The 21,493-nt window shown below is 32.7% G+C and overlaps 1 protein-coding gene across 2 annotated transcripts in view; it reads left to right on the top strand.

The window, feature by feature from the left end:
- The window catches only part of LOC101892275 (protein Wnt-5), a 398,457-nt gene that overhangs the window by 272,048 nt on the left and 104,916 nt on the right, over positions 1–21,493 (top strand). For both annotated transcript variants that reach the window (XM_020036814.2, XM_020036815.2), the window contains one exon: positions 8,003–8,087. In XM_020036814.2, coding sequence (XP_019892373.1) covers positions 8,003–8,087 — 85 coding nt within the window. The remainder of the gene's footprint in view (positions 1–8,002; positions 8,088–21,493) is intronic.

The raw sequence follows: 21,493 nt of genomic DNA, 5'->3' as shown, positions 1-21,493 counted from the left end.
TCGTAAATGCGCCACTTAGGTCCACGTTTTCTTATAGCACACATATAAAGGTACTTCCCTATATTCGGTATTTTGATGATTTTAGCGACATTATTCACCGAAAATTGTCTGTACAGGTCCATGTCTTCGTATAGCCCCCATATAACGGTACCTCCCGATATTCGGTATTTTGCTGATTTTAGCTACATTTTCCACAAGAATTGTTTCAAATTTGGCATTTGAAGTTCGAAATGGATACTAACGACTAAGACAGAAAATTGTCCCTGCAGATCTACGTCTTCGTATAGCCCCCATATAACGGTACCTTCTGATATTCGGTGTTTTGTTGATTTTATCGACATTTATCACCGGAATTGTTTCACATTTAGTATTTGAAGTTCGAAATGTATACTACAGACTATGGCAGAAAATTGTCTATGCAGGTACCCCCGATATTCGGTATTTGGACGATTTTAGCGACATTATTTACCACAATTGTTTCGAAATTGGTATTTGACGTTCGTAATGGATTCTACAGCCTCAGACAGAAAATTGTCTATGCAGGTCCACGTATTCGTATAACCCCCATATAACGGTACCTCCCTATATTCGGTTATATTCACCGGAGTAGTTTCAAATTACGTATTTAGAGTTCAACCCACAGTCTGTGACAGAAAATTGCCTATGCAGGTGCAGGACTTCGTACAGGCCCCATGAATCAGTACATCTCTATATTCGGTATTTTGACGATTTTAGGTACAATACTCACCGAAATTGTTTGAGATGTCGTATTTAAAGTTCGTAATGGATGCTACAGCCTGTAACAGAAAATTGTCTATGTAGGTCCAGGTCTTCGTATAGCTCTGATATAATGGTACCTCCCTACATACGGTGTTTTGATAATTTTAGCTACATTATTCACCGTTTATTTCTAGTTTCGGATTTCAATATGGTAACGGCTTAGGACACGTCGTATTGACCGCAACATAACGGCTGCATTCTCCATTTCTAAGATTTTTAACAGAATTTTTAACGGGTTTTATTTTTTGAAAATTTCTAAATTCGTTACAAATGGTGGAGGGTAATCAAAGTTCGGCACGGCCTGCTTTTTAACTTGTTTTATAACAATTACTAGAATTTTCATTTTATTTAAAGTTTAAAGTAAATGTTTACTTGTTTTATTTTTCTATTTAAGCTTTTTCTATCATAATTTGAACTTTTTACACATTCTCCCAAACATCCCCTTTCAAACAGAACCATATTATTAATTTGGCTTATTACTCATATTGCCCCTTTACATAAATTTCCTTTTTTTTGGCAAAACATGGCAAACAACCAAAAACCATAATTGTTAGTTATTGTGTGAAGCACCGAGAAAGAGAGGAAGTAAATAAATCTTTCCAACTTTTACATACAACACACACACAATCATGTGTTTTACATGCATGTACATAATCATGGCAAAAATTCGGAGAAATTCGGAAAGATACACCCACACCAGGACATGTGGAAATGCTTTTATTGCTGGTTGGAATATAAGAGAAGACATGCATGTATACCCTTCTGGCAGTCTTCTCCATTCTCAACCATTATTACAACAAGTTGCTAACAATAATAACAGGAGATTTGTTTGGACAAGTTAGAGATACTAATTATACGGAATATAAATTACAATCAAATTTGGGTTTGAGGCCAGCACAATGAGTATGAGGGATGGGGAAGGACTTGCTATTTTATGATGATTGTTGCAAAGAAAAGAATAAAAAATATCTTGTAAGGTATTTAAATTAGAAAATGGCAATTGTGTAGGAAACTTGGCAGGAGACTACAATAAAGACAAATAAATCGAAGTCATTATAATTTTAGCGTAATGCAAGAGATTAATTTTTTAAGATTTAACAAATTCCAAGATTTTACATTACGATACGAAAATAACCATAGACACATTTTCCTTATTAAAATAAAAAAAAAAAACAAATTAAAAATAAATATTTAGGGCCACAACTAGCCCCATATCACCCATTGCCACTTTCTTTTTCAACCTCACTCATTTTGCAACATTATGAGAGAGTGGGCGCGTTCATGAATAAAGCCTCCTCTTCGTAAAAATTCATATTGAAGTTTTGATGGTAAATATGATTAACAAAAAACCTTATCAAAATTTTCTTACCACACAAAAAAAAAAAAACTGAAACAAAGTTTTTTTTTTTGTGTTCGCCGATAAGGATGGAGGGAGGTTGCTACCACTTTTTATGTGTATGCGTTAACAAAGGCAGGTCTTGTTTTAGCCATTTTTTCCTCTAATTAATTGGTAGTATTTTGACAGAACATGTCAAGAATGTTTTTGACATTGTTTCATTTTTTTTTTTTTTTTTGATCTGCTTTGTACTTCTCAATTTGACCCCACATTATATGGTGGGTGAAAAAAAGAAAAAAAAAAAAAAACGAAAGAAACAATAATTTTGTATTTGCTTTCAAGGAAATACATTGTAATTATTATAAATGCAATGAGATGGATCATAAAGATACACCTATCATTTTCTTAAAATATAATTATAATTATGGCGGAAAATGTGGGCGTAGTACATTTATTTTAAGAAAATGCTTCATTAAATGTAAATTGCAAAAAATATAATGAATTTTGGGAATTTTCAATATCATTTAAAAAGGTTACCAAGACACTCATATATATAAAAAAATACTGAGAGTATATGGAAATATATACAAAATTTATAAAGTAAAAATTTAATATAAAAAAAAAATAAAAAATTTCAAAACAAACAAAACGAACTTTCGGAATTCTCTGAAAATTCCCTTCGGTCTTGTCTTCTACGAGAAGACAAATAGGTCTTGTCGGAAAATATCCATCGGTTTTCTAAGAGAAGTACCCCTCGTCTTCTAGGAGAAGACCCTCCGGTCTTCTAGGAAAAGACCATCTGGTCTTCTATGAGAGGACCCTCTGGTCTTTTATGAGAAGACCTGCGGGTTTTATATGAGAAAACCTGCGGTTTTTACATGAGAAGACCTGCGTTTTTTACATAAGAAGAACCGCGGTTTTCCATGAGAAGACCTGCGGCGATTCTATGAGAAGACTTACGGTTTTACCATGAGAAGTCCTGCGGTTCTTCTATGAGAAGCAAATGATTCTTCTATGAGAAGACCTGCGGTTCTTCTATAAGAAGACCTATGAGAAGATCTGCGGGTTTTCCACGAGAAAACCTTGCGGGTTTTACATGAGAAGACCTGCGGTTTTCCATGAGATTCTATGAGAAGACTTGCGGTTTTTTCATGAGAAGTCCTGCGATTCTTCTATGAGAAGCCCAATGATTCTTTTTTGAGAAGACCAGCGGTTCCTCTATGAGAAGACGTGTGGTTCTTCTATGAGAAGACCTGCTGTTCTTCTGTGAGGAGACCTGCGGTTCTTCTATGAGAAGACCTGCGGTTTTTTATGAGCAGACCTGCGGTTATTCTATGAGAAGACCTGCGGTTATTTTATGAGAAGACCTGCGGGTCTTTTATGATGAGACATTGGGTCTTTTGCGAGGGGCTCTTCTGGTCTCCTTTGAGAAGACCTTTCTTTTCTTCTAAGAGAAGAACGTCCTGGTGAAAATGCCTTCTGGTCTCTTAAGAGAAGACCCTGGTCTTCTATGAAAAAGCGTTTCTGGTCTTCTATGGGAAGACCCTTCCGTTCTTCTATTAGAAGACACTTGTGGTCTTCTATGGGAAGATCCTTGTGGTCTTCTCTAGGAAGAACTTTTTACGGAAAATCGTTTGTTCAATTAAAAAGGCTTTTGGTTATTTATAAAACCAAAAACCCTATGCGTCACACTTGTAATCCAAAGCTTTGGGAAGATTAAGTTGTCCGTCATGAGAATACTTTCTGGTCCTTTGCGAAAGATCTGCTGGTCTTTTATGGAAAGAACTTCTTGTTTGATTTTACCTCTAGTTTTCGATAAAGTATAATTTTGTGTGGTACTTTCTAAAGATTATCTGGTTTTCTGTAAAAAAAACTCTTATGAAAAAATATCCATTCTAGTGACATCATTTTCCCCCAGCTTCTAAAAACTTTTCTATCCCATTATTATTTTGTTTCAACTTTATTTTTCATAAATATCACTCAATTTCGATTTAAATCCATCGCGCTTTAAATCAACCAAAATTGTTATAGGTTTCTTCTAAAGCCAAATATAATTTTATATTACCCATAAATGTTTTTAATTATTTTTAAATTAATTATATTTTGAATTCTAAATAACCAGAATTAAAGCCTTTTTAATTTCAATTTTATTTGTTATTGTTATTATTATTTATTGGCAAAAAAAATTAGAACAACAATAACGCTATTATTTTGGAATTTTTGTATCATATTTTGACATGAGCAATCGGCTTGCAATGATTTACATATCAATTAGGGAGAAGTTATGGCTTTAAATTTTTGTAGCAAATAATTAGAAATTATAAAATATGTGCATGCATATGGGTGACTCAATGTAAGTTTAAAACACGTTGTGGCTGAATTTCGTTAGAGAAGTATATATCTCCCTGATATCCAGTAGCGCTCTAGATCTAATATTCCTTGTTTCATTCAGGTTGGTCTGGTTCCACTTAGAATGGTATATTATTACTTTAAAGAAAAATTATTTTTTTCCCGTCTGATATTAGTGATTGAATCGTGCTGTCACCCATATTCCCACACATTATCACAATCATCATTTTATGCTCCACTACACATCAGTTCGCGCGTCTGTGTTTAAATATTTTTACTTTTCCATTTGTCTGCTCTGGAGTTACATAATATTTATGCTATTTTTGAAATATTTTTTGAGTAATTCATTCATTTAGAAATAGTTTCGCATTTAAATGCTGAAATTACAAAGTCCATAGCTTAAACATCAACTGGAATTAATATGATTTCAAAATATTTCAATTTTTGTATATAAATGTAAAAACAACGAAAAAATATCCGTTCTGTCATCCCTTTTCCCAGCCGGATGTGTGGGGCGAGGGGCAAACTAATAACAACCAACCAACAAATTTTAATATAATTGATTGTGGTAATATCGCATTATACCGCAGCATATTTCCCATAGTTTGGTCCGGAATGTATGTAAATTGACCAAGTTTATGCATTTGTGTGCAACTTTTTTTTGTTGCATACAAACATTTTGGTTTAAATTATGGGGAAAATATATGCGATGAAACCAGTTTTGTATTAGAGAAAGAAGTACACTCTGAAAAAGACAATGGAATTTAAATGACTAGTAGTGGAAGGGATTTGATTTTCTGATAACTTCCATCCACTGAAAAAAAAAAAACAAGTAAAAATGCAGTAATTTCGGCTGGGCCGAATTCTCCACCATTTGGATTTATAAAAAAAAATAAATAAATAAATAATAATAATGATAATAATAACAATAATAATAATAATAATAATAATAATAATAATAATAATAATAATAATAACAATAATAATAATAACAATAATAATAATAATAATAATAATAATAATAATAATAATAATAATAATAATAATAATAATAATAATAATAATAATAATAATAATAATAATAATAATAATAATAATAATAATAATAATAACAATAATAATAATAATAATAATAATAATAATAATAATAATAATAATAATAATAATAATAATAATAATAATAATAATAATAATAATAATAATAATCATAATAATAATAATATTAATAATAATAATAATAATAAATTAATAAATAACCAAGTAAAAAAGCAGTAAGCCGGGCCGAACTTTTAATACCCATCACAATTTCGATTTTTCAAACAAAAATAAATTAATAAACAAAATCCGTTAAAAATTCTGTAAAATTCTTAAAAATACCGAATATAGCCGCTATATTGGGGGCTATACGAAGATGTGGGCGTGCATACGCAATTTTTTTGTCATAGGCTGTATTACCCATTACGAACTTCATTACCCAAATTTGAAACAACTCCGGAGAATAATGTACCTAAAATCATCCAAATACCGAATGTTGGAAGGTATCGTTATATGGGGGATAAACGATATCGTGGTCATATAAAGACAATTCTTTTCGGGAGGTAAAGTATTCAGAAGAACTCCTTGTGAAGATTTGAACAATTTAGCTAAAATTATCAAAATACTGAGTATATATATAGACAATTATCTTACAGGCGGTAAAGTTTCCACAGAAAACATCTTGTGTCGAATTGCGGACAATTCCATTGAAAAATGTGTCTTAAATCATCAAAAATAAACCATCTTCGGACTCTACCTGCCTACACGCAAAAGACAGATCTGTGCAAATTTTTAGCTTCCTATCTTAATTCGTTTTGACTCTAGCGTTATTACAACATACGGACTGACAGGGCTTAGAATTTTACGCTGATCAAGAATATATATACTCTGTTAGGTATAAAATAATTATTTCGATGAGTTACAAACGGAATGGCGTACTTAATATACCCTCCAAAACCGCTCGAGTAACTTTCAATCTATAGAGGACCACAATAGTGGATTTTTCTCAAAAAGCTCTGAAATATAAAATAAATCTCAAATAATGTTCTCCGCTCGATTTCACTCTTGGAGCAAACTCTTACTCTATTTCGAACATTTTGACTCCTTCTTCTATTCTGGAAACAGGAGACTTTAAAGCGTTCCCATATAAGGTAAAAGAGTAAAGAGAAAACTTCTAGTCAAACTCGTACTTTTCAAACCCTCCTTCTCTCAAGCATTTTTCACTCCCGAGTTATATTTTACTCTCACTTTTATTTTTCTAACCGAAGTACTCACGAGTGCTTCCATATAAAACAAAAGAGCGGAAAACTTCTTGTAAGATTCTAACTTCTGTAAAATACACTCCTTCTGTCAAGTATTTTCTACTCCCGAGTAAATTCGAACAAATATGAGCTCTGTCCATCTATAAAGATCACTTTATCGGAATTGTGTCTTTAGAAAATAACTTTTGTTGCTGTTGGAAATCCATTTAAATGGCCTACATTGTACCATTCGTTTGTCTTCTTTCTATAAAATGCTAACTCTATTGAAAAAACTTGCTCCGGGATGCTCGAATTCAAGTGAGAGTGATCTTGGAAATTAACAAATAAAATACCATTTCCATTGAAAGATCAAGCTCCGACATAGCTCGAATTCAAGCGGGAGTGCTCAAAATGAGTATACTCCTACTTTTATACCACTCGAATAAAGTTTTCCACTATTTCACTATTGAGTAAACTTTTATTTACTTCGAAAATTATGACTCCCACCATTTTTTTCTAACAGAAGTACTCGAGAGCGCTTCCAAAAAAAAAAAAAAAAAAAAGAGCTGAGAGTAAACATCTCGTAAAATCGAGAAAAATTTGATTTCTGTTCATCTACAAAAGAACATTTCATCGGCATTTGTTCTTTAGAAGAGTGGATAAACTACAATTTGCCTTCTTTCTACAAAATATTTTGTTCCAAATAGTTTTATTTCGTTTTTACTCTTAAACTAAATTCTTACTCCATTTTGACTCTAACTTTTATTTTACAAACAAGACGACTCGCTAGCACTCCCACATAAAACAGTAGAGTGGAGAGTAAACTTTTTATAAAACTCATACTCTCCAAGCTCGCATGTATTTTGTCACTCAATTCTGTCTATGGGAGTGCACTTGATTGGCTTTCTATCTATTTGAAAACACTCGAATTATACTTTATATATATTCAATTTAAAACTCTTTTACCATCTTTCTAACTTTCTCCCAGTGTTCTCATTCCAATTTATACAAAATTTGTAGCTCATTTCGTTTATCTCATATTCTATAAACGTATGTGCGAGTATATGTCTGAAATATGTAAAAATAATCATTTGTGTAAAAACATATGTTAGTCTCTCATGTATTTCTATTTATTTTGTTTGGGTATAATTTTTATAATTTAATTAAAATATTAACATTTATTTTGCCGCTATTTATTTGGGATTATTTTTGTTGGTCTTACTCTCACATCGTTGCTTTGCCTTTTTTTTGTGTTTTGCAGGAATGTCAATTTCAATTTAAAAATCGCCGCTGGAATTGTACGACAACAGAGGATAATACGGTGTTTGGTCCCATGACCGGTTTGGGTAAGTCACAAATTAAAATATATACATACATATACCCGCACTCGTAAAAAGCTAATTTACTTGTAAATATGGAAAATAAATTTGTGTCAAAAGCTTGAGGCCGCCTATCGTGATGGGGACAAGAACAAATTTTATGGGGACTTTAGGACACGAGCTGAAATTTTTAGCTGAGGATAATTGAGCATGAAGAGAAAGAGAATATACAATTGGGTGGAAACATCAAGAATTTGTTATTGTGGTTTTGTGCGGTTCCTTTGAGGGAGATTTTTCCTTGAATCATTTCCGCCCCAAAAAGGTGAAAATGATTTAAATTGGTGGCTCATGGAAATTTTTTCTGATTATTTTGTTATGTCAATTTAAGCTTTGGGGGAATTTCAAATATAAATATTAAAGATATTTTGAGCCTTATGTCTCTCTTTAATTTATTATCCCATCCCACCATAGACTTGCCGAAATTTTAATTTATCATAAAACATCTTTGTATTCATTTTATCATCATTAGTCAATGGAAAGTTTATGTTTTCGCCTGTTTTTCATGTTGGCAAAATCGAAAAATTAAAACGTAAAAAAGAAAATTCATTGTCTTCCTAGCAAAAATGGCTTCGTTTCAACCATCTGGCAAAGGATGTGCTCTAATGACTAAAATCAATTTTCTTGTGTTTCCTGTTCATCAGCATTGTCATAGATGGCACGAACAGTAATTTGAGAATGTTTTATTGCCTCAACCAAATTTTGAAAAAAAAAAACTCCACAATAGAGTACCAATCAAGTATTATTCAAAATCATAAGACTATATGTATAGAAGATAGCTCAAGTTGTTCGGAAACGGCCAGAAGGTCACTTTTATATCGGAAAGGACACTTCTCTGGGATAGAAAGTAAATAATACAACTTTGTCAGATTGAATGTGAGATTTCTATAGAAAAAAGCTCTTTTATTGAATAGGTTTTGTCACAAGCCATTCGAGATTCAAAGATTATTTTGTTATATAGAAGCAACATAAGCGATGTTTTCAGTATAGGAAAACAACTTAAAGATTTTTTTGGACAGAAAGCACCGCGATTTACTTCTGTTTGAAAACAGACATCTATATTTTTTAGAAAACTTATGATGGCTTCCATCTAAGTGGCATTCTAACCGCATCAGTAGACTTCTGTAGGATAGCAGCTCATCTTCTACAAGTGATATTTGGTGTATAGACGTCCGAATTGTAGGTATTCTATTGAAAGGACACTCAAAGAGACTTGCATTGAAACTCAAATACTTGAGAAAAGAAAGCCACTCATGTGGTCTTCTATTGAATAAAAGGCCACCGTGAACTTCTAATCGATAAAATCTTGTTCAAGCTGTTTTCTGAAGGATAAAAAGACCTCTCAAGTAATTTTCTATAGAATATAACACAAAATCACTCAAGTGGCTCGAATGCAGCCGAAATTAAGCAACGAAGAAGCAGCAGACCAGTCGAACTTTAAATGCCCCCCACCACTTGGAAGGAGCTTGAGAAAGTTAAAAAGAAAAAAAGTAAATCTGTCGAAAAATACCGCTAAACTAAAAAACTTTTTTTATGGGGACTATACGAAGACGTGGACCTACATAGTACATAGCCATAGGCTGTAGTACCGATTCCGATCTTCAAATATGAAATTTAAAAAAAAAATCGGTGGATCATGTCGCTAAAATCATCAATATACCGAATATTATAGGTGTCATTATATATATATATATATATATATATATATATATATATATATATATATATATATATATATATATATATATATATATATATATATATATATATATATATATATATATATATATATATATATATATATATATATATATATATATATATATATATATATATATATATATATATATATATATATATATATATATATATATATATATATATATATATATATATATATATATATATGGGGGCTTTAGGAGAACTTAACCTGCCTACTGGCAAAATTCAAATCGATTCCAAAATTTTCGTCCTCTATCTCTATCTTAATTAGTTCGAAGGAAAGAAAGAGAGATTACAAGAGACAGACAGACAGACAGACATTGCTAAATCGACTTGGAACTTCACACTGATCCAGAATCTATATTCTTTGAGGCGTCTTACATCAGTAGTTCGTGGAGTTAAAGACGGAATGACATGTTAATATACCCTCCACCGAATCATTAATTTTTGTTCCTTTCTTCTACATGGAATTTCATTTTCATTATGTTCATTCATTCACAATTATTTTATCAAACATTCCAAACCACTGTAACAATTTTCCAAACCAGCCAACCCCTTCCCCTGCAACAAGGCAACACAGCCGGTAGGAGTTAAAAACCAAAACCAAGTGTTGAATGTTGTGCTAACAAATATTTCATTATGAACTGTTTTTAATATCACTCAACTTAATTAAGACTGATGACAATAGCCCAGCCTCAGCCCCACCACATCGACATCGATGTTATCCATGGCTGACTGCCTGCCTGAATGGTTACATCATTTTGTTGTTTCCTTCACCAACTCCGACAAGTTATCAGCTCGTTTGAGTATTTTGTTATTTTAACTTGATTGGCATAGAACGGCAGAAGACGCTTTAGCATCAAACTCCTTCAATTATTCTTATTTTCATCGATATCTTCGAGCACGGATGTTACTGCCTTTAGAATTATAGGCCCCCCGACTTCCTCAAGCTCTGCTTTTTTGCCGTTTCATTTGATCTCACAGCATGTTGTTATTGTTGTCATCATGTCTGTAAAGTTTACAACAACAAATACAAAATATTTTTGTGACAATGGTATGCAGATAGCATGGTGTTTGGTTGTTGTGTATATTTTGTATTAGTATATTAATTTTTTTTTTTTCAAAGTATCATTGTTTACAATGTTAAGAAGTCTGGCTGCGTGTCATACTACAACAACAACCACAACAAAAACAATCTTCAAAAAGGAAACGGATACTGCAAGAAAAGTTCAAAGTTGCTTTGCTTTGTTTAGAAGTAAACGAAGAAGAAGGACTTGTCACCCAATGCTGTTTTCGTAATTGTTGATATTTCGGGAGATTATAAATAACAACAAAAGTAAAAAAAAATAAATAACAAACAATGTCCTGTTGTTTGCCAGGGTGTCCTGTTGCTGATGTCTTATGGTTTTTTTTTTGTGTCCGATTGCCTTTGCTTAAATCTTTCGATGAAAATTTTGCACAATTGGACACTTTATTGGGCTGACAGCATTGAATACATCGACAGTTTGTTGTGGAGACTAGACCTTGGATATATTTGTTCTTATTTGGAAGTGAAATTAACTCAAGACGTTTTTATACCCTACAACACTATGTGTTGGGGGGTATTATAAGTTTGATTGGGCCAAAAATTATGTAATACCTCGAAATATTGGTTTCCACATAGGAAAGTATATATGAATCTTCCCCTCTCGCCGAGCTGAGTCGATCTAGCTATGTATGTCCGTGCGTCCGTCTGTCCATGTTAATTTGTAATCACTCTACAGGTCGCAATTATTGCCCGATCATCACGAAATTTAGAATGGAGGTGGAGATAGGGTCAGAATAGAACCCTATTCTTTTTGGAAATTATCGCATAATACTTAGGGGTTGAAATGGATCAAAAACTGAAAACTTTCCTGATTCTGCAGTTGCTCTACAGGTAGCAATTATAGACCAATGGAGCTAGAACTTTGGGCTGGGCAGAAGTCTACCAAGTTTGATGGTCATCCGGTAAAATTTTGTGGGTGAAAAAAGACCATAACATTTGTATTAAATAAAACTCAAATTTTCCATTAAATCTCGAATATTTTTAATCCCGGTGAAATCACAAATAGACGAATAGGTCAATTCTGACCGTTACGTAGATGCCGATATTAAATATATCGGATATAAAAAGCGAAATATATACATTGTGTATATGCAGAGGAAGGGGATGTTAGCTAAAGTGTTTATATCTCAAGTATGGCTGAACGGATTTTGACAAATATTGTCAATTTAGAATGCCCTTTTGGCATAAAAGTATAAGATCTAAGGAAAAAGATGCCAATAATTATCTTAAAATAGATTTTGTAGTATTTTGTGACATTTTTTTATTTTTTCAAATTTTTTATCGCATACGATTTTTTCAATTTGATTTAATATTGAAGTGTATATTTTGTAATATTTTTTCACATTACAACACAGGTTGGGATTATTATATACAGATTGTAATTATCGTCCGATCCTCACGAAAATTTTCTCAGAAGAGCCTATAGGGGTTGAAATGAACCAAAACAGAAAAAATTCCTGATTACACACTTGAAGCAAATCGACACACCTGAGAGGGGAGTTAAGGGCAGGGAAGAATTCTAGCATTTCGGATGGCCATTGGATTATATTTAGCTGTAAAATGAACCTCTACGACTAACAGCATTGAGCAAATGTCCCTCTTCAAACTGCTAAGGGTAATATCTGGGCGGTGCTCCGTGACATAATTTCAAAAGCGAAATTGTCCAAAATGTATTTGGATATAAAGTTCTTCTAACATATTGTAGTGTTGTAGGGTACCATATGGTCGGCCCCGCACGACTTACTTGTTTATAAATCGAAACGGGAAAATTTCATTACAGGACATTTGGATTCCATCAAAAGTTGTGTATTTTTGTCGATGTCCATCAGCATATGATTCGATCAGAATTTTCCACATTTTAAAATTTTATCGGACTAGGGTCCTGTTCAAACTATCCATCTGACGAACTTCCGATGGTACTTAGTGATGAGGAAAATCAGTTCTTTTACTTTGTAGGAATAATCCATTATTTTACACCTACTGGTAGTGCTGACCAAAAGTAGAATAAAAATTCCGATTTCGGTTGCGCATTCGGTCCGACTTCTGTCCGAAAGTTATATGGAGTGGTTGACCTGTTTTCGGACCGAATTGTCGGATGAAAGTCTAAAGTTTTAGGCGGCTTTCGAACCGAAATCGAACCGAATTTGCAAGGATATCAATGGGAAATTCGGAAGGAAATTAAAGTTCTTGGAGCGATCTGGACCGAACTTGAATGTAAAATCTTGCGACTTTTTGTATTACCACACAAGCAAAAGAGTAAAAAACTTTACACAAGAAAAATCCCTCAAAAATTGCTTAGAATTCGGACCTATGCCGGTACGACGTGTCGGACAAAACTGGGTATTTTCATAGACTCAGATTTCGTCTTCGGTTATGATAGAAGTAAAAAAGAGGTAAAGATAATACAGATAAAAGAGGGATAATAGTCGTTGATTATGAGTTCATATTTAAGTTTCTGGCCCACGCTTTATCTTTATACGAAATTTTGAAGAGATTAGACCCTATATCTTTGCAAATCGGGAAATAGTCCTACCAAAAGAATCTATTACCCATAATTAGACTACCAATTCGCTAGACCATCCCAATGTAACTACCGAGATTTTTGGCACAAACATTTTATGAAGTATGTTCGGTAATATTCATATAATGTTCCTGCACCCAGAATACTTTCTAAATGACTTCTATACTTCGCAAGAGCAACGGAGAGTCTTATCTGGATTCAACCATCATTCATGTACAAACGATCTTAGAGCAACCCCTGAGGACCTAAGATCCTCTGAGACTGTTCAATTTTCTTCTCTTCATAGAAGTAAATTAAAAAATCTGTAGAAGACTTTTCCTCATCGAAAAATTATAGAAGGTCTTTTCTCTATTAGGTTCCTTAAGGTAATTCTTTCTAACTTTTAATCACTTTCACTTTAAAGATGACCTTTTGAAGACTTTCTCTCCGAAATGAACAAAAAAAAAATCCCTTCAATGCCTTTTCTAGTGTCCCTTCCTATCGTCGAGTATAAAAAACATATATTTTTAGGAGTACTCCAGAGGACTTCTGGTCTTTAGAAAGTTCCTCAGTGTATTGAAGATCTTTCGAAAATCTTTATGGTATGTATTTTTTATGTTTTCTTTCTGTTGAATTCCTGTAGAAGGTTTCCCCATAGAAGTTCAATAGAATGTCTTCTCTATATAATCCTTTAGAAGGTCTTCGCAATATAGAAGTTTCCTAAAAGGTCTTCCCCTAAAAGAAGTCTTAACAATGTCTTCTTCCTATTGAAGCATATTAAAAGGTATTCTCCCAACATTATTCCACAAAATGAGTGCAAATACTAGCCAAAATGCATTCCGAGTGGCTATACTATATGGAATACCAGCTTATGACAGAGACATGTTTATATCAAAATTGGAAGGCTTCTGCCCAGCTCTAAGCTTTAGCCCCATGTTTTTTCCGCGTATATTGGTCTATAATTGCGAACTAGAGAGCAACTGCAAAGTCAGAAAATTTTGGTCCATTTCAACCCCTAAATGTTATGTGATCATCTTCAAAAGCAATAGGCTTCTATTCTGGCACTAGCCCTACCTCCGTTTTCAATTTCGTGAGGAGTGGGCCATAATTGCGACCTGTAGAGTGATTACAAATTAATATTAACAGATCGACTCATCTCGGCGAGATAGGAAGATCCATATATACTTTCCTATTTGAGGAACCAATATTTCGAGGTGTTACATAATTTTTAAACCAATCAAACTTATAATACCCCCAACACATAGTGTTGTAGGGTGTAATTAAAAGTAAAATTCCAATTTTAGGATATTTTTGTCTGGCATATATTTATTGCTGCAGTTTTTATTAAGAGATTTGGTAAAAAAATGATTATTTTTATTTAGTGAACACTTGCAAATGCTTTAAATATTATTTAATATTTGTTTCGAAACAATCGAATAAATTATCCCCACATGTTATGGGATTTTTAAAATGAATATAGAATCATACAGTAAACATATACTGCAATTACATAATTTAATTATTTCGATAATTATTGTGTGAATACCTTTCATTTTTGACTAATGATTGACATAGTATTCAGTGTAGCCACCCTTCTTCATGGAAAACGGAATTGAATCCTTCTGCGTTTGTGTAGATTTTGCAAAATACGTTTCGAAGAAATATAACTTCTTTATTTATTTGCCATGACGATTTTAGTAAATTTCTAATTATTTTGTCCTTCTGTTATATGAATAGAACTAATTAAAATAAATATTGAAGTTCTTATGAATAGTGTTGAAATTTTGGTAACATTCATTAGAAATACTTTGCCATGCAAACTGAGTGAATTATGTTTTCATTGGTCTTGTCTGCAGAGAAAACGGAAAGAAAAACCCCGAAAAGAAAATGTTATGGAAATCATGGTTGTGAAAACAAACCAAAAAAAAAAGTCAAGACTTGACGACAACCAACCATCTGTGATGTACGAAAAGTAGTTGAAGGAGATGAAGAAGTCTCAACGAGATTGAGGAAAAAGCTTTGCTAACTACTGGTAAACATCTTAATACAAAATAAAAAAAAAATATTGGAAAACATAAACAGAAAAACATGGTTAGAATCTTAAATTTGAATTTGAAATGACATTTTACTTGGCTCCCTCCAGTTTTGCTGTGTTGCTCTTGCTGTTTTCTTGGCTAAGAAGTAAATTAATTAAAAATGTTCATGGCATTGTTCAGCCGGAGTAGAGGACTGGATTTCAACTTTTGTCATTGTCATGGCAAAAAGTCAAAGGCTAGTCTCGGGCAATGTATTTATTTGGGGCTCTACTACTACAACTACTACTTTATATTCAGTTGTGTTGTAAACTTACCCATTTGAAAATTTCCGAAATGGCCAATTAAAATAATGTTGTTTAGCCGTTTCTCAAATCTTCTTGTTTATATTTTCCATTTTCCCTGCCCATCAGTCCCCTAGCAACTTAGATAAAGTTTTGTCAACTACTATTACTGCTACCAACATAATCGTCATCATCATCTTCTTCTTCTTTCGAAGTAAGCCTTTCTTTTGACCAAGTTATAATCACTTTGTCCATACTTTAAAAAAAAAGTCAGAAAAGGAGGATTCATTTAACAATTGTAACTTTTGTAGGAGAACAAAAAAAAAAATGTAGAATGTCCGGAGCAGGTGGACAGTGTTTCGGAATTTGATTTTTGGGCAAACGCTTATTTTTTGTAATTTCCGATATGTATAGTCTGTATGGGAACCGGTAGTATATATATTCTTTTTATGCATGTCGAATGAAAACAAAGGCAAATGGAAAACACTAATTCTAGGCATGTTTTTCAAAATTTATTCAGCATTTCATGTTTAGTGTCTTTCGTTAGCATTCCTTTTTCTTCATATCTGGCCCCTAAACTAAGGATAAAAACAGTAAAGAAAGTCTTAAAGTCGGGCGGGGCCGAATTTATGATACCCTACACCACTTTGCTAATTTAGTAGAGCTCCACATAACAGTTAAAAGTTTTTATGGGATAATTCAATCATACAAGCTATGATTATAATTAAAATTTAAATATGCCGAAGCATTTGTATCTTTTAAATTCGCACTTGTATTGCACATTTGTTGCACAATTTGGTAAAGATATTTCTATAAAATTTGGCAAAGATATTTCTGAGCTGTATTTGATATATTTTCCTGAATATCGTTGCTACGGAGTGCATATTGCATATTGCATATTGTGGGTAACAAATATAACAAATAGGATGAACAATATATATGGTAGCTATAGCTATATCTGAACCTATCTTCACCAAATTTGACATACTAGCTTATAGACTCAATTCGGTCGTAAGTGCCAAATTCCATCCCATTTAGACAAATATTAGACGTTTGGTGCACAATAAAATGTAAATCGGACGAAGTTATATATAGGAGCTATATCCAAATCTGAATCGATCTCGACAAAATTTGGCAAAGATATTTCTGAGCTGTATTTGATATATTTCCCTGAATATCGTTGCTACGGAGTGCATATTACGGTTGTGGGTAACAAATATAACAAATCGTATGAACAGTATATATGGTACTATAGCTATATCTGAACCGATCTTCACCAAATTTGACATACTAGCTTCCAAACTCAATTCGGTCGTAAGTGCCAAATTCCATCCCATTTAGACAAATATTAGACGTTTGGTGCACAATAAAATGTAAATCGGACGAAGTTATATATAGGAGCTATATCCAAATCTGAATCGATCTCGATAAAATTTGGCAAATGTATTTCTGAGCTGTATTTGATATATTTCCCCAAATATTGTTGTTGCAGAGTGCATATTACGGCTGCGGAGGACAAACATAACAAATCGGATGAAAAATATATATGGGAGCTATAGCTATATCTGAACCGATCACACATCCCAATATTTTTATTAAGCAAAGGTCTAATGTGAAAATGGAATATATCGGTTCACTACTTCCGGTACCACCCCCACAAAGGGCCAAAATTTTTAATATCCATGAAGCTGATAAGCGCGAAATTAAAATCCGATTCTGGCTCGTCAGCTGAACATATCGCAATATTAAATTCCTCAAGTATTGAAAAAAGAGCTTGGGGTTAAGCCATTGAAATTCCAAAGGTGCAAGAACTTACTTACACTCAAAAGAGCAAAAGAGTTGTTTCGATCAAAAATGATCTATTTACTTGCCAAATAGGTCAGCTGAAAATGTACACCTACGGTTAGCCACCAGAACTCAAGCGCCGGCCATGGTGATGGTGTGGGCAGCCATAATGCCGAATATTATCGCGAAAATATTCTGGAGGGTGTATTAAAGCCTTCCAATAGGACTCAGCACGCACCATCCAAGAATGGTTACAAAATTATGTTTCTCGCTTCATTTCCAGCCCACAATGGCTAACAAAATCTTGGGATACCAATCCATTGGACTATTGTGTCTGGAGTATTTTGGAAAGCAAGGTTGTTACTAAAAAATACCAAACTGTCGATCACCTCAAGCGAGCGCTTCGCTGGGAATGAGCCAAACTACCGCCAAACTACGGTTTCATTGGCCGTTTGAAGGCCATAATTCTTGCCAAAGGTGACCAATTCAAACAAATCTAAACTTATTCTAAAATTTGATGATATTTCCGACATTTTTTGCTTTCATTCAATAAAATTTAAAAAAAATGTAAAAATTATGGCGTTTGACTTTATTGCTGTTTTTTTAATTTCTGCTAACACAAGATCTGTTATGAAGATGATATATATCTGCCAACCCCTTCTGTTGGCAAAACCGACTGATGGTTTTTAAATCTGGTACCTCACGCACATTTCAAAATTTTCCAAATATTATTAAATATTTGATATAAAAGGGAGAAAGTAGTCGATATAGTTCAAATCTCTCACGTTGTAAACTTATTTAAAATAACATAAGAAATGGAAAATATTGGCCAACTCCCTCGGAATCACTCCCATTAAGGTTCCAGATTATTAATTATTTGGAATTATTATAATGTATTTAAATAAACGGACAATAGCTGGGGGTATACATCAGTCGGCCAAACCGACAGCTACTTTTTAATTGTTTCATTTTATTTATTTATTTTTAACTTTTTTTTTTGGAATAATATTAATTTTTATTGATTGCTGTAAAAAGATGCTTTATTTATACTTTATTAAATTATTGTGGATTAAAAACAATTAAATTATCAGAAAGGAATTTTTTTGAGAGTAACTTTAATTTTTGTTAATTGCTGAAGAAAGATGAAGTCGGGTCTTGCAAACTTATATTAAATTTATTTATTTATTTTTTTTTTTTTTTTTTGAAGAATATCTTATTCTTTCACAATTTCCAGAATGTTGATCGGTAACCTACACCTCTGAAACACTGTGACACGTACACAGAAACGTGTCATTATTATCCTTCATTTATAAGTCCATTCATTCAAACATCTTGGCTTGTCGTGGCCTGGCAATGACAACCTCAGCGAAGATCAACAGCAACATAATTTGTAAAATATTTTCCCCTTATAAATTAAATCAATTTAGATGCTACCCACCCAAAGATCAACATCAACAAGAATAACCACAATGGCTTTTTATTTATTCGTTCTTTTTTGCTTTTTTTTTCTTCTAGTAAAACTTTGTCCAGGCATCTCTAATTAATGTCTAGCATTTAACTTGTGTTTGGTAAATAATCTCTACCCTTGGGTGAGGTAGCAAAAGGTTACCTGTTTTTATCAGTAACTTAAATGCCAGTTATTAATAATAAATAAAACCCCCTCCACCATTCAACTACCGGCAATAGGCCACCAAAAGAGTTGTTAAAGAAAACAACGCGAAGATTTGTTTTCCAAATTTCTGATTAGAAATAATGTGCTATGATTCGAAACCTGTGAAAAACAAATGCTAAGGAGCCCGAAGGGATCTTTTTCGTTTGACTGGTGTTTATTAATGTTATTCAATATTGTGTAATTAAGGTAGCCAGTTTTCTCATGAAATTAATTGAACTTCATTAATGGCAATTTTGGGGTTAAACTTTGTAACAACCATCTGGGGTTACATTAAATTTAATGGGTTAGGCATTTATCGTCGAAATGGGCTGACACGACATCTTTATTTCTGGTGGGAATATAAGTAGGAAAGTAAATAAGTTTTAATGGATTTGTGGTGTAAACTATGGTTATATTTTGTACCTTAGCAACGTTTATACCCGGGTTCTCTCAGGTAATTATTAACAATTAAGTTCACCTTCTGGATTTAAAAAATTAAAAAACAAATAATGATTTATTCATCAGGCGAAAAAGAATTCGATTGAGTGTTGTCGATATCAGAATAACTGTTATTTTAATTTTATCATAAAACTCTTTATTTTTATATATCTATATATACTAGAGGTACTATTCAATAAAATACTTTAAGGTCCGTATTTTTGTCATCTATTTTCCAAGGACTTCTAGGTAATTTTTGTAGATTTTAGGAAACCATTGTTTGGGACTTCTAGGAGAATGGATGTGGATTTTGGGAATATTTTTGAAATAAGGTAGTGTTTTGTTACAAAAAAGTTCTCCGTGACTTAAGTAGATTTCAAAGGATAATTTTTAAGAGTCCTTCAAAGAAAAACTCGTCGAGTTAAGGAAATATTTCCACAAAGGACTTCCAAGGCGATTTTCATAAATTTTTGAGTAATATTTTTTCCAAGGATGTCTAGGAGCAACTCTCGCGGATATCAATTTTTTCTGGGCCTTCCGGCAGTATATGCATGAGGATTTTGAGTAAAATTTATGTTGTAGGATGACATGTCAGGATGTTTGTGGGTGTCATGTTATTTTTATGCCAAATTCTTTGGGGATTATGGGGGATATTTTTAAAGGACTTCCCGAAATAATCCAATGACTTTCGGAAAAAATCTATGACTTCGAGGAACATCATTTTCATAATATTTATAAGGAATATTTCAAAGAATTCCTACATTTTGCAAACGATTTGCAAGGCAATATTCGAGGATGTTAAGAAATATTTTTGCAAATGCTTTCAGGAAAAATTCTTGAGTTCAAGAGAATATTTTTTAAGGATTTACAGGACAATATTCGCACATTTGAAGGACAATTTTTTCAAAGAACTTATATTCCTGGGTCTGAAGAAGCACTCTTCCTAGGACTTAAAGAATCTTTTTAAAGGATGTACAGGACAACATCTGTGGATTCTATGTAGTATTTATTCCATGGCAATGTTCACGGATTTTATAGAACATTTTTCAAAAGGACTTTCTGGACAATATTTGTGTATATAAGGGAGTACATTTTTTGATTATTTTCAGCACAATTTTCGTGAATTTAAAGGAACACTTTGTAAAAGACTTCCAGGGCATTGCTTGTGGATTTCAAGATACTCCAGTAACGTGTTCTTCGATTTTAAGGTTTATTTTCAAAGATAATTCTAGGCAATTTTGTTATTTTTTAATTTAAGGAACTTTTGTTTTTTCCAAGAATTCCGGGATAATGTTCGTTGGTTTTAAGGAATACATTAGTCAAGGATATCTTGGATAATGTACTTGAATTTGAGGACCATTTTTGAAAGCGAATATTTTTAAAGGATTTCAGGAATTTCGAGGAAAGTGTTCGTGGATATTAAGAAGTATTCTTTAAAGGACATCCAGGACAATTTTCTGATATATATTGAAACATTTTGGATAATGTTCCTGGATTTTCAGAACTGTTTCTAAACACTTCCAGGATAATGTTCGTGGATTTTAAGGATTCAAGGATATCCTGGGCAATGTACTCGAATTTATGGACTATTTTTAAAAAATATTTGTTAAGGGTTTTTAAGAATGTCCAGAGTAGTGTACGTGAATTTTAAGGAGTATCTTTTAAAGTACTTCCAGAAAAAATTCCTCATATATAGGAATGTTTTTTTAAAGACTTTCAGGATAAGGTTCCTGGATTTAAAATACTATTTGTTTTTAAGGACTTACAGAATAATTTTCGTGGATGTTGGGGAATATTTATTTCAAGGACATCCTGAAAAAAGTGAGCAGATTTAAGGACTATTTTTAAAATGATTTTTATAACGAATTCTCATAAA

Source organism: Musca domestica, unplaced genomic scaffold (genome assembly GCF_030504385.1).
Source record: "Musca domestica strain aabys unplaced genomic scaffold, Musca_domestica.polishedcontigs.V.1.1 16, whole genome shotgun sequence".
NCBI classification, from domain to species: Eukaryota; Metazoa; Arthropoda; class Insecta; order Diptera; family Muscidae; genus Musca; species Musca domestica.
This window is presented reverse-complemented; position numbering and strand designations above follow the sequence as displayed.